The sequence below is a fragment of the Dermacentor andersoni genome, chromosome 11 (genome assembly GCF_023375885.2).
Source record: "Dermacentor andersoni chromosome 11, qqDerAnde1_hic_scaffold, whole genome shotgun sequence".
In the NCBI taxonomy this organism is placed as follows: Eukaryota; Metazoa; Arthropoda; class Arachnida; order Ixodida; family Ixodidae; genus Dermacentor; species Dermacentor andersoni.
Window position 1 is genome coordinate 92,997,034 of NC_092824.1, and position 13,355 is coordinate 93,010,388.

The 13,355-nt window shown below is 44.4% G+C and overlaps 1 protein-coding gene across 2 annotated transcripts in view; it reads right to left on the bottom strand.

Annotated features, from left to right (window-relative positions):
• The window catches only part of LOC126539049 (multiple PDZ domain protein-like), a 297,857-nt gene that overhangs the window by 10,516 nt on the left and 273,986 nt on the right, over positions 1-13,355 (bottom strand). For both annotated transcript variants that reach the window (XM_055075156.1, XM_050185759.3), the window contains 5 exons: positions 13,001-13,084; positions 6,214-6,340; positions 4,990-5,068; positions 3,631-3,661; positions 2,076-2,195 (listed from right to left, as the gene is read on the bottom strand). In XM_055075156.1, coding sequence (XP_054931131.1) covers positions 2,076-2,195; positions 3,631-3,661; positions 4,990-5,068; positions 6,214-6,340; positions 13,001-13,084 — 441 coding nt within the window. The remainder of the gene's footprint in view (positions 1-2,075; positions 2,196-3,630; positions 3,662-4,989; positions 5,069-6,213; positions 6,341-13,000; positions 13,085-13,355) is intronic.

Here is a 13,355-nt window from a genome sequence, read left to right on the forward strand (position 1 = left end):
GTTTCGGCTCGCTCGCAGTGCGTCACCGTTTATATAAATGTTTTCTACTATAGTGACAGCTGTTATGGGCTTCTCTCTCGCTATTGAACTGGCACATGGCGTCGAATGTGCCGATAAGAACCACAGGCTGATTAGAAACAATCTCGCTGCGTCCAGGGATACGGTCCCGGTTAAGCTGCTGCGTACCAGCGGAACACTACCGCTGAGCTGCGTAAGCCGTATCAAGGTCGCCAAGTTCCCAATTTTCGACAGTTTGTGGAGATCCGCGATGGAGCACACGGAAGCGACACTCGGTGAGCAATCATGGCTGTTTAACTGAACGATAAAATGATAGCGGGCAGACTGGCCCTTGCTCCAATAAAGGCCATCAATCATCATCAATACCGAGCGGGCGAGGAATAAGATTTTACATACCCCCTTAAAAGCAGGCGGAAATCACTTTGCCGTGGCATCCTTGTTAGGTTGCCGGCGTGAAGATTTTTAATGATGATTGATGATGACTTCCAAGCTTTGCACTGAGCTTTGAAACGGTCTAATATGCAAATATAGCTTTCAGATATTTATGTGCACGTGGCTGCTTTGCTGATGAAGGCAGAACAAACCATCGAAGCGAAATTTTGAAGGCAGTGGAGTATTGAGCGATGCGGTATCAAACAGATAAGACCCACCTGATTCTCTTGGGCACAGCGGTAAAGATCATTCTTGTAAACTGACCCAGAAGAGTGCCCCAGCTGTAAGTCACCAACATAGGCGTGATGAACCAGTTTAAATTAAGTAAACGCACGGTGTATTTTTGTACTCTCCAAATTTCATTGAAGAATTAAATTATGGGGTTTTACGTGCCAAAACCACTTTCTGTTTATGAGGCACGCCGTAGTGGAGGACTCCGGAAATTTTGACCACCTGGGGTTCTTTAACGTGCACCTAAATCTAAGTACACGGGTGTTTTCGCATTTCGCCCCCATCGAAATGCGGCCGCCGTGGCCGGGATTCGATCCCGCGACCTCGTGCTCAGCAGCCATTGAAGAACCTTTGTCTATATCTGTAGTGAAGAGGTCGAACCATTGAACTGCTTTGAGGGCGACCACGTGAAGTAACACGATGTTACTGATGCACACAAGTTTGTAAGAAGTTTTCTTAAATGAAAGTAAAGTAAAATAGATAATCTGGAGCTTTTTTCCGTCCTGTTGAGTACATATTGGAGAAAATTGAAAAGTGGAAATTTTGCTTGCGCTAGTAATACGCTCTTGAAGTGCAAATGTTTAACCATGCCACATTTTATTGCGATAGCAATTATATTGACACCGCAATCGCATTTTTGCCGTCGCCGTCGGCGTGATGTTCCGTGCAAAGTCCAAGTGTGACAACATCGTGACTGCGCGTCGTATGCTGTGTGTGAGAGTGAAAGCGTGCGAGGGTGAGCCGAGGAAAAAAAAATTAAATTATGGGGTTTTACGTGCCAAAACCACTTTCTGATTATGAGGCACGCCGTAGTGGAGGACTCCGGAAATTTCGACCACCTGGGGTTCTTTAACGTGCACCTATATAAAAGTACACGGGTGTTTTCGCATTTCACCCCCATCGAAATGCGGCCGCCGTGGCCGGGATTCGATCCCGCGACCTCGTGCTCAGCAGCCCAACACCATAGCCACTGAGCAACCACGGCGGGTGGTGAGCCGAGGAAGGCGACTCGATCTCGTGCACCGTTTTCCATCGCGAGCAAGGCACAGGTGGGGAGGGGGCTCTCTACTTTTGTGGCAGCTGCGTATGGTGCCGCTGAACACGGCGGCGCGGGCCCTATCTTGAAAGCGACCTGCGATGGGGACAGAGTCTAGGTGCGCCGAAGGCTGATAGCTTCGTCTGCGCTGTGTTCTCGTTGCTTAGTTTGCATCGAAGCGATAGGCAGCACGAACTTCACTTCGCTCGCTGCTGCTGCTGCGCTTCCTTGCGCCAGCCTTTTGACAGCGAGTGTCCGCGGGTGTCTGGTGATCTGCTGAGTCTCTGGTGAGTGTCTGGCTTTCCGGTGATCCACTCTCGCGAGAATCGCGTTAAGTGAGGCATGCATCAGCGCTCACGTGTATCATCTGTGCGACGTCCTTCTGGTTGCTCTCGCGCACGTTCTGACCGTTGATCTCGAGTATCTGGTCTCCCTGCATGACGCGGCGGCCGTGCCGGGCGGCGATGCTGCCCGGTTGCTGAAAACGGGAGGAAAAGAAAGGACACTCTAGGCTGCATTCGACACATACGAACATACACACTGGGGTTCACTCTTAAATAGAGCACCTAATTACCATTCAAGCCTACGCAAACAACATACTTGTGTAACGTTAGCTTTCTATCACTAATTTACCGTAAACTCCACCATTCTTCCACCATTGCCGACCCTGAACTCATGCCTAGTTTACGACACTGAAGCCCTGCAATCGTGATTATTTCTTCGTCAATCCTGAAAATTACTAAATCGCAAGAGAACTAAAAAGGCGCGTCGAAGTGTAACACCCGTCGCACTTCTTTCAGACCATCGCCTAGCGCCGTTTTATAAACGTTGTCGTTAATCAGGTCATGACTAATTTAAAAATCCGTCGGTAATCTTTTATCGACGTGATGGCACGTGCCAAACAAAAGGCCTTCATTTGTCGCTCATACATTTTTAGCCTGGGAATTTATCCCGAGAACATTACGAGATTCGAATAACCTTCCATCATACGCGTTCACTGAAACTGCGTGCCTTGATCGATTTCATTATCTTGCTCGCAGCGCCTCGGAACAAGCCATATTGTATTGTCGCTGCTTCCTCTTCCCCTCGTTGCACAACTATCTGTAGGACTTTTGCCATTCGCAGTGTTTGGCGAATCTGTAGCTGTTTTGATTTTGACTCCGTATTGATCATCTTCCGTAATCTACCGCTCATGTACCATATTGTGTGAGCATGTATTTTTTGGGGGCACTTATTCTCTCTTATTCTGTCTGTGTTGTTTCAGTTATTTGTACTTTAACTGAACATTAATATGCGACCACCTCCCTCCCTGTCCCAATCTAATAGACTCGCAAGAGCGCATTCATAGTATTTTATTGTAATGATTATAATTTCTGCAGCGGCACAGAAAGAGACTGACAAAAAGGAAGACCTAAATAATGATCTGTTTCGCAACGGCCGTTAGATTTTTTCTTTCAATTAAAAGAACTTTATTCCAAACCTGTTCATCGATTACCAAAGTGCACACTCCTTTGTTTTCCAGTCATGAGGGAAATGGAGGTGACTTCGAGGTAAAGATTCCTTCACATTTGAAGCCAAGGGACGGTGCAATGAATGCGAAAGCGTTATTCTAGTCTGTGGTAAAAAAAAGTTATTTATGTTGCAATTTTCCAATGACAAGTCATCGCTGCGGAGCGTTGTCCCTGAGAAAGGCTTCGAGAAAACGAGTTTTTGACGACGTCGAATTGCGGTAAAGATTTATCGCATTCTTCCAGATCTGCCAGTCTGAATCGACTTGATCATGGGAACGTTTTCCGACTATAACAGGCTCTTGCTGCTATGTGAAGGTCTTCATTCCCTCTGAGACGAATTCCAACGATGTTTGAGATAAGGTCTAGCAAATCGAGTTTCACTGAAACTCGAGTTGTACTTACGATGTACGTTATGAAGACTCCCCGTCCATTTCTGGAAAAAAGTGAGAGACAACGTTAGAATCACGCAAGAACAGTCGTAGTCAAAATGAGAAATGATTGTCAGACGTGACTAAGCGAAACTTGTGTGCGTTAGTTTGTTTGATTCGAGTTTATTGTCTGCATCACTGCTGTAGTGGTCAGCAGTCTATGCCCTTATTCAAGGAATGTGCCAAATAACAGGGACTTCGTTGGTTTTAACAAGCAAGGAGGTGAATTGTAAGCAGCTTGCAGTGATCATCTGGTAGTTTTGAAAATCTCTAAAAAACGAAAAAAAAAAACGAAAAAAAAAAATCGCGGTGATACATACATGATATGTGACATCTCTACCGTGTGTCCCAGCTAACGTTAGCCAAGCTGTTGAAAAAAAAAGAGAGAAATACCATGGTGCAAGATACTATTATCAGATTTAACGTGTTTGGTTGACAGGGGCGTGATGACCGAACGCCGTAGGTCTTACAATCGTATCTTCCACAGTACCTTTCTTTAAATCTTATTTTCTTTGAACAGCTGCTTGGCTAACGCTATCTGGGACACCCTATATAAGGTAAGAAAGAAAAGAAAGAAAGAAAAAAAAAGGAAGAAAGAAAGAATAAACGCTAAAGATGTCAGCCACAGTCCTGGTATATACGGTTCCTTAGCTTCTGCGGCAGGCTGCAGATGCTTTGTGGATGTATTGTCAGCCGAAGACTCCAGTGGTAATCTAACCACCAGATCTAAGCGTGTCGCTAATGAACGCAAAAGTTTTTAGTCGCACCTATGACTACTTATTTTTAACGCTGAAATAAATAACTGTTTTTCCTACTGCAACAAACGCATTATTTGTTGCCTAACCTGTGCCTAATTCATTCTTGAGGCTTGAAGCGTCATTTACCTTTTCCGGCATTCATACTATCGCTGTCTGAAAATCCGCATTTGTTGCATTACTCTTGAAATTTGCTGCATTGAATTATCGTTTTATTTCACATTTGCATGCTTTGTTTTGTTTGCTTTTCTTTGTATTGGCTGGTCTTGCTTTTTGATATGACACTTCTCAATTTGAATAGTTCTGCCCGCGCTTTTGTTGTCTGGGTTCCGCTGTATTCCTGGCTGTATTCCTCACGTTTATCGAAGACTTTGTAACAGTTTAGTTTACGAAAACAAACGGGACCACACCTTCGTGTGATTCGGGGTGTTCGGGAGGACGCAAGAGAGACTCATCGCTGATTGGCCCTTCAAGTTTCCTTCGTGTTTTTGTGCTGTTCGTTGTAAAGCAAGTAAACGACCAGCAGCACTTCAAATTCAGGCAAAGTCAGGTTGACAAGCTAAATGGAGCATACGCACGTTCTCTGTATGAAGCTGATGCCTAAACGGTCCTTGACGCTTGCTTTTCGCATCTCAACCGTGATGAACTTGGAAGGCTCTGGCAGAAGAAAAAAAAGGTAGAAAAACATTAGTTACACTGACATAGAAATGCAGTTTCAGGCGCAGCCGAGGTGCTCAGCGATTAAGGCCTGTTATCTACAATGAGGAGGTAAATGGTGTTGGCTACACGCACATCTAGCATTGAAAAGCAATCCCCCCCCCCCCCCCCCCCCCCCCCGAGTGGATCCTTTTACCTTGTGTGGGGCTAACCGTGCCACAGAGATAAATGCATCGTCAGTGTGTCACGTACCGTTAACGTTGTCAAGTGGAATGAAAAGGTTTTGACTAGATGTGGCGGAGGGGTAGGATGTTTGCGTTCCCTCATTTGCACCCTCACTGTTCAGTCCAGCTACATCAAGCTACAAGTGACATTAAGCAAGTACAGAAATCCTTCGCCACTTACTGAACAAATCGGTGTCATTAAGAAACGTAATTAGGAGGCGCAACACCTTCCTTCCGCAAATTCATGTGTCCCTGCACGAATGCTTAAGTCCTCCATGGTCCCTCACGGAGCCGCTGTGCACTTGAGCCCCGCCAAAGATAGCCTTTCGTCAACGGGGATAGTAAACCCCAAGACACTCGGCGACAATTAAGAACAGCTAACATATCTTGAAACACTACCGCTACGCGAGGTTTCCACCGTACCAGCATCGTGTGATCGAAGGCATCAGTAGATTACAAGCCTCCCCACTGCACCGTAATCTCTAACAGTCAGTGCGAACTTCGTTTTCACAAAGTCCTATAGGACGGTCAACGCTACCAGCACGCTCGTTATGCCATATCATGGTGATGTGAAACAGTACTTCTTAAACTGGCTAGAGTTGGTTATCTTCTATAACCCAGACAATAAGTCGGCAAAATAGACGGAACTCACTCAGACACACCCACAATATATATACTCTTAGATCTCACTCGAACTCATACTCGCCCAAAATTTTGCTCAGCCGAGCTCACTCGAACTCAGACGCACCAGAATTATGCTCAGCCGGGCCTCCACTAGGACTCAGCCTCACCAAAATTTTACTCAGCCGTTCTCACTCCGACTCAGACTCGCGGGTTGCCCTGAATCTTGAGTGAGTTCGAGTGAGTCGACTGGTATTGAATAATGCTATTGACCTCTCGATGGGGGGGCATCTTACTCACTCTCGGTGGTAGTGAAGAGAGTCTGCGGGTTCTCCCTGAGCACCATGAGCCTCACCGGTGACGGTGCCTCTCTCAGGGCCCGCACAGCGTCCGTCGAACACACGTCTCGCAGAGACAGCTCGTTCACCTGCATCATCAATGCGCCACTGTCATCACGATCATCACGATCATAATCTCTGTTTGTCTACTGCAGGACGAAGGCCTCTCCCAGCGACCTCCAATTGCCCTTGTCTTGCGCTAACTGATTCCAAGTTTCGCCTGCAGATTTCCTAACTTCAATTGCCACCACTTTATTCCCCTGCAGTCCTCGACTATGCTTCCATTCTTTTGGCACCCGTTATGCAGCTCTAATAGACAGTCGTTGGTCTGTTATACGAATCACAAGGCCAGCACAGCTCCGTTTCTTCTTCTTAGTGCAGGCACGTACCCAAGGGGGGGCCCGGGGGGGCCCGCCCCCCCCCCCCCCGAAATTCAGACGCATACCCCCCCCCCCCCCCTACTTCCCGCCCACGCCACCATTTCTCAAACACATTCCTAAGGCGCCGCCAATTCAATGTTGAGACTTGACAGTTATTCCGCGGTCAACATTTTGCTGCCTTTTTCACTCCTTTTGGATGGCGGTAGTTATCGGCGTCGTCCTGGGATGTGATGGCCAGTTTCCTCATCAATTCGGTGCCCGCGCGATTAACTCGAGATGCATTCAGTTGTTACCGTCTATTCAACGGTCACGCCCATCGTTGTTTCTTCGTAAGTTCAACCTTCTTCGTGTAGACTGATCCAGGGACCAGGAAAGGGATTCAGTTCGTGGTCAGCTGGTCCGTATGCACGTGGAACGAGTGGTGGCCAGAGAAAACGCCAATTGCGTTTAACTTTTCTTTTTGTTTCAATATTTCCTCGAGTGACGGCTCGCCGCGACGCTGACAGATTCTCGGTACCATATACCCGTGATATGGGTTAGATAATGTGGAAAATAAAATAATGCGAGATAGCATCCATCATCAATCCCTGTAATAATCTTGAAACTTATGGGCAAATTAATATGACTGTCACCTGTTAACTCGTCTGGTTTTTTCCTGATGGTACAGCTCTTTTCGTGCAAAATTGCCAACTGGAAACAAGAGTCGCAAGGACTTGAGAAATTAAGTGATGTACTAAGGGAGAGAGCCAAGGCAACAGCCAAACAGGAAGGAAAAGCGAAAATTAACAAATGCAACCGTTGTTTATGAAAATATTCATGGATCAACATCTTTTTATTTAAAGAGGGAGTAGAGAAAACGCCGCCGGAAGTGGAGGACAATTCCGCGTGTTCTGAATGACGCTTCTACAGTTATCATTCGAGCCGCTTAACGTTGCCACTTCTCTGCCGTGCTTGCGTAGATGTTTTTCTAACCTTCCGCGGTGAGCGCAATACGTGCAGAGTCGCAGCTTCCTGCGCCATACGCGATTGTACGCGACTGGCGGCCACGCATCGTTACGTAACTTCCCAAATAACCGTAAGAGTCGGTTGTGGCTCCTAACTTGTCAGAGCAGTAAACGAGGGATCGAAAAGAACTGTGATTGTTCTGCAAATATATATTTCTGTACATTTCTTCCAGAGATAATTCAAAAAACGCTACTATGGTGGGGTACAATTTAAGAGGAAGCTTTAGCTCGGGCCCAACTCTGAGGCGGCCTATTCAAATACACGTAAAACGCAAAAACGTTTTTCTGAGATAACCCCTGGACCGATTTTAATGAAATTTGTTGCATTTGAGAGAGACACTTAAATTCTAGTGACTGCTTCAAGCGGAATTTCTAATTAGTGCCTGAATTTTGTTAAAAATATTTTCATATATTCGACAGTTTGAAAAAAATAGAAGCACGAAGTTTACAAATCCATAGTTCTGCATCACGAACAGATGTCGCGGTCCTGTAAACGGCATAGATTAGACCATTAAAAGCGGACAAATTCGATATATCGTTTTACATCTTATGTGAATTTTTTACGTTTCTTACAAGGGTTCTGCAAAAGGTGTATTTCCATATTGCTAAATTTTTTTAGATTCATATGTAACATATCACTGTTGTCCGTTTTAAATGTACTACTAGATGCAATTCACAGAATTGTGATTTCATTTTTCGTTGCCGAAAGACAGAGTTGTAAACTTCATAGTCTCGTTTTCTAAAAATTTTCGATTTTGATAATTTTTAATAAATATTGACAACATAAAGCAAAAATTCGAAACCAACAGTCACTAGAGTTTAAGTTTTTCTTTTAAATGCAACAAACCTCGTCAAACTGGGTGCAGTTGTTGCCGAGAAAAAACGAATTCTCCTTTTACATGTATTTAGATAGGAGCACCCGAGCTAAAGCTTCGTCTTAAGTCTGCAATGAAGCCTTGCCCGCGCCCTCATAACCGCCAGCCACTGTTCCTCCGCGAGGCTGCAAATAATTCGGGCTTCAAACCTCTTCTGTTACCCAAATAAGGCGGTAACTACAAAAATAAAATTATTAGCGCGTAATTTTATACCTTTCTCCTCGCCTATTATAGCGGAATGGCGAATGCCTAATTCATTATTGAACTGAAATAACATGGTTGCTTCGATACAACTATTTGTTGTGAAGTTTCACTTCAGTTGGCAGTGAAGTTTCATGAGTAAAACGGGTTCAGCAGTGAAATGAACTGCACAGCAGACTTTTGAAGCGTGAAATGCTCAGAGTCGATACATCTTGTCCATGTCTGTTGCACACCTCATGGTTTCCGCCGATGAAAAGACTTTTGAAGAACAGCAGACGCTCCGGAGGTATCAAGTACGACGTCATGTTGAAAAGGCCGCATGACGACGATTTTTTCTTTTGCTTCTGTCATTGGCTGGCGGAGTAACACAACTCCGCGCGGTCCGTGTGCCTTTGTTTCCAACTACTGTTTTTAAAGTTCTATTCTACTAAAGTAATCTTTATTTTCCAGTTTCTCTTCTTTACTTGTTCTTGGCAGTGTTGTTCTTGCGCTTCTTTCCTGCGCAAGTCCATTTGGCGTGGTTCCTTGTTTGCCAAGTAAAAGAGAGGCATATCGCACAGGCGCACCTGTAAAGTACACCTTATTTCATTTCTTTTTTGTGGGTTTACGTGTTTTTATGGCGAATGGTGGGCGTTATTCACATTTGTACTAGTAAAGGTACCCCCCCCCCCTCATTTGCATAGAAAAGTTACCTTGGGTTGGGGCCCCCCCCCGAAAAAAAATCCTGGGTACGTGCCTGTCTTAGTCTCAGCTATAATATAGGCTACCTACGTTTGCATTATAATCCACAGCGCTGTCTTCCCGTCTATTAGCTTTGCGTCTAAAATCATCGCTGGAACGTAACTGCGACTGCTTCACTGCGTTCCGTAAATAAAAGGAGCAAAACACTCTGAGATGATGACTTTTCAAATCTTTCTCGTCTCGGCAGCTAAATGACCCCTACCGCCCGCAGTCGCCTCCGCAAGTCAAGACTCTTGTTATTGGACTCCCCGATGTTCTCACTGTGCGAGAGAGAGAGAGAGAGAGAGAGAGAGAGAGAGAGAGAGAGAGAGAGAGAGAGAGAGAGAGAGAGAGAGAGAGAGAGAGAGAGAGAGAGAGAGAGAGAGAGAGAGAGGTGGGGGTTGTAAGTGCCATTTTTGTGTATATATCACTGCGTAATTCATACGTTTCATCCAAAGCCTGGAGCAGCATGCCAGGTAGCGTTCTCCAGCCTTTCATTAGACTTAATCTCTCTTTCTCTACGCTATTAAAATGCTATGCATGCGTGAGGGAGGTAACTTCAAGTGTGCATCACCTCGTATAGTAAAAATACGAGGGACTAAGGACCTTCCAGGACAAGTACTAACCTAATGCGGTTAAACCCTTCAATGACTAGATCCGGCAGCAGGCTGACCTTAATGAGACACTTATCTTACTATGAAGCTTCGCATGTGAAGTTTTTATTGTGAGGCCTACTTGCTATGTCTTCCCTTGCCCTTACCCACTTCTCCAAGCACTCTTTGAGCCGCAATTTAAATAAATTGCGACGCACCTCCACCAAATGTTACGAAGAGGAAGCCCGATGCGCAAATGTATTTACAACTATTTACATGGGGAAAAGTTTATGGTTCTCGCGCAGGCTAGGCGAAGGTCACAGCTCCTGGAGACAGTCTACCACTTCCTCTTCGTCTTGCTCTTGCGCGCATGGTCCTGTCCAAATGCATCGTAACAATATTATTCTCTCTTTCTCTCTCTCTCTCTCTTGAGGAAAGTGCGCCTACTCTCGTTGGACGAGTGAAATTTCCAGCTCGTCGTTTATTACTGTCTGTTCCGAGTTAAGCTTTTACTGATACCGCCATAAACCTCGGATTGCCCGCTGTTCTCGTGAATATATGCTTTTGTCGCGGAAATAAGCATTAACGACTGTTTTTACTTAAGTGTCCGCTCAGAGAAGGATAAGTACCAAATTTCTTAGATATGTGAAGAGGGAAGCAGAAGTGTGATACGAGGGCTGCAAGAGGAGGTAGAAGGCAGCTGTATTTCTGAAATTTGCCTTCTGCTGAGCGTAAAGAAGTTGTGTGAATCATTCGGTACCCATGCGACGTTTCTCGGCTCTGTTATCACGCTGTTGGCTTTAGTGTGGGTTTTACGCCCCAGTTTTACGCCGCTCATTTGCAGCTTCTGTGGCTTTACTGCAATCGTTTCGCAACACAAACACCACAAGCGGCCTCGTCAATTCTCGAATTTACCCAAGTTCGATAAAATTGAGTGAATTGCGAAAAACATTGTCACGTTATTTTTCTTTTGAAGGCAGGGAAACAGACGAGTACTCCTTTTGGGTAATTTCAAACGTGGCAAGTCGTAAGTTTATTTTCATTTAAGCAGTTCTTTCCTCCCTGCTCTCAGCAGCGCGCTGATTTTTCGAGCCTTACGCAAGTTACTTGTTCAGTACAAATACAATGTCGTGTACGTGAGCGTATTTTTCTTCTATTTGCAACAATGACCGTCAGCCCGCGTACCACTGCGACTCATCATCGCCGCAGTCGGCGTTGGTATAGCAGCGAGGGGCGTGCCTTTAAAGGCTGACGTCCGCAAGTATTAGGTTCTGCGTATCTGTACAAAATTTCAATCGTACATTCTTCTGGGCACTTTGGTTGTCTACGCCGAACGGTGTGACTGAGAGTTGTGTCATTTTTGCGAAAATTGATCTTGAATATAGACGTGCTCATCGGCAATCCATGCACTTAAACGTATGATTTCTAATGGCAACTCTGTGACTTCAGCTTGTGACGTCAGAGCTGGAGTACCAGTGCTGGTGCAGACATCTAGCGAAGCTGTTGTGCAGGGATCCTGCATGCATGATCATAGGGTTAAGGCCTGACCGGCTGTGTTGAACTTATTGGCTGGCTGGCTAAAGGTTTGGCCAGCAATCTCAATAATTAAGTTATTAATTATATTATTTTGGAAGCAATCTTTTTATTTATTCATTCACCAAGAAGAAAGATGCGGCAAAACAGCGTTCTCAACTCGCAGTAGTTGAGGACATCCTCAACAGATGTTTCTACTAGTGCTGCAGCAAGCTGCGCTTGCCCGCTCTGACGTAATTCTGACGTCATGAAGGGCAGCTCGCTGAGCGGTCGGGTATAGTTTCGGTTTCGATGTGGTGCTATTAGCTCGGATAAAGTTAGTTTGCGCTTATGCGAATTGAAATGTGTCGCATATGAGAGGAGGCGCAGATAAAAAAAAAGAAAGAAAGAGAAAACGGTTTCCTGATGTGATTAAAAAGTCTCCGAGCTGCCCGTTCAACGAACTGTCACTTCTGCTCGTAACAATGGGTACAATGTTACGTAATGTCCTGAAGAAATCGAATTTAATTCAGCTAAGCTCAACGATCACTTAAATAGCGCTTCTTTATTCCGCACATGCCAGGTGTTTTCTAAATCTTATCACATTTTTGAAATTTGGTGTATGGTAGACAACAAGATTCCTCTGCTTGAGATGGATTGCTCGATGAAAACACTTGTACAAAAAATAAAAAGGCGCGATTGTCTGATCAACCAAATTTTATTCATCTTTAACTGATTACATTGGGTGTGCATATTGCAATTTACGAATTGGGGCTGGTGAGTTATCAGGACATATCCACTTAGACAAAATTTTGATGTTAACACCTGTTGCAAAATATGCAAACCAAAATTTTGCGATGAAATCTATTAGTGTTTCAGTTTAATATGTTCAGGACTGCTTAAGCAGACGTTTCATTAACAATGTAAGTAGAACAACACTTTAAGTTTGACGGCGCTTATCTCAAAACTAGTGCTTCGCTGCAAAATCCTTTTTAATGTGAACGTGCCTTGTGCACTCATCGGTTTAAATTCATCATTCGCAATATGTGTACTAAAAGAAGTAGTTATCAAGCTAAATAACATTTTTTTTAATGAGCTACCTTTTATTGCGATTTCTTACGCAATTATTGTCAATCTCTTGGAGTAATATACAGGCATTTCCTGCAGTATAATTGTGCTGTCTGCCACAGGTTAATAAAATAATATCTGTAAGAATAAAAGAAAAGCATTTGAATAATAAAGTTGGAGCTGTTCTCGAGCTGAAGCTTTCTAAATATGTCGCTAAGTCTGCTTGAGTTTAATTTCTTCTATTCATGTTGCACTTAGGTTGCATGCATATACTGACCGAAGTAAACATTAATTAATTAGTTCTAGTATAATAATGCGGTGTTGTGCCACGTTTCAGCCAGAGAGAGTATCACAGGAGATGCAGCATTACAGAATGAGAGCGTTTCCCGCACTCACCGCAAGAATGACGTCGCCCTTCTTTATTCGACCGTCCAGGTAGGCGACACCGTCTCTGTGTACTTCACTGACGCAGATGGCTTCCTGGAAAGAGGAAGATGAAAAAAAACACTATAACTAACTAACTAACTAACTAACTAACTAACTAACTAACTAACTAACTAACTAACTAACTAACTAACTAACTAACTAACTAACTAACTAACTAACTAACTAACTAACTAACTAACTAACTAACTAACTAACTAACTAACTAACTAACTAACTAACTAAGTTGGGCAATGGCACAGTTTATTTGAGAAATTAAGTGTGGACATCTCTTAAATCTAGGTAGTCAAATACGTCTTTTAGAGGT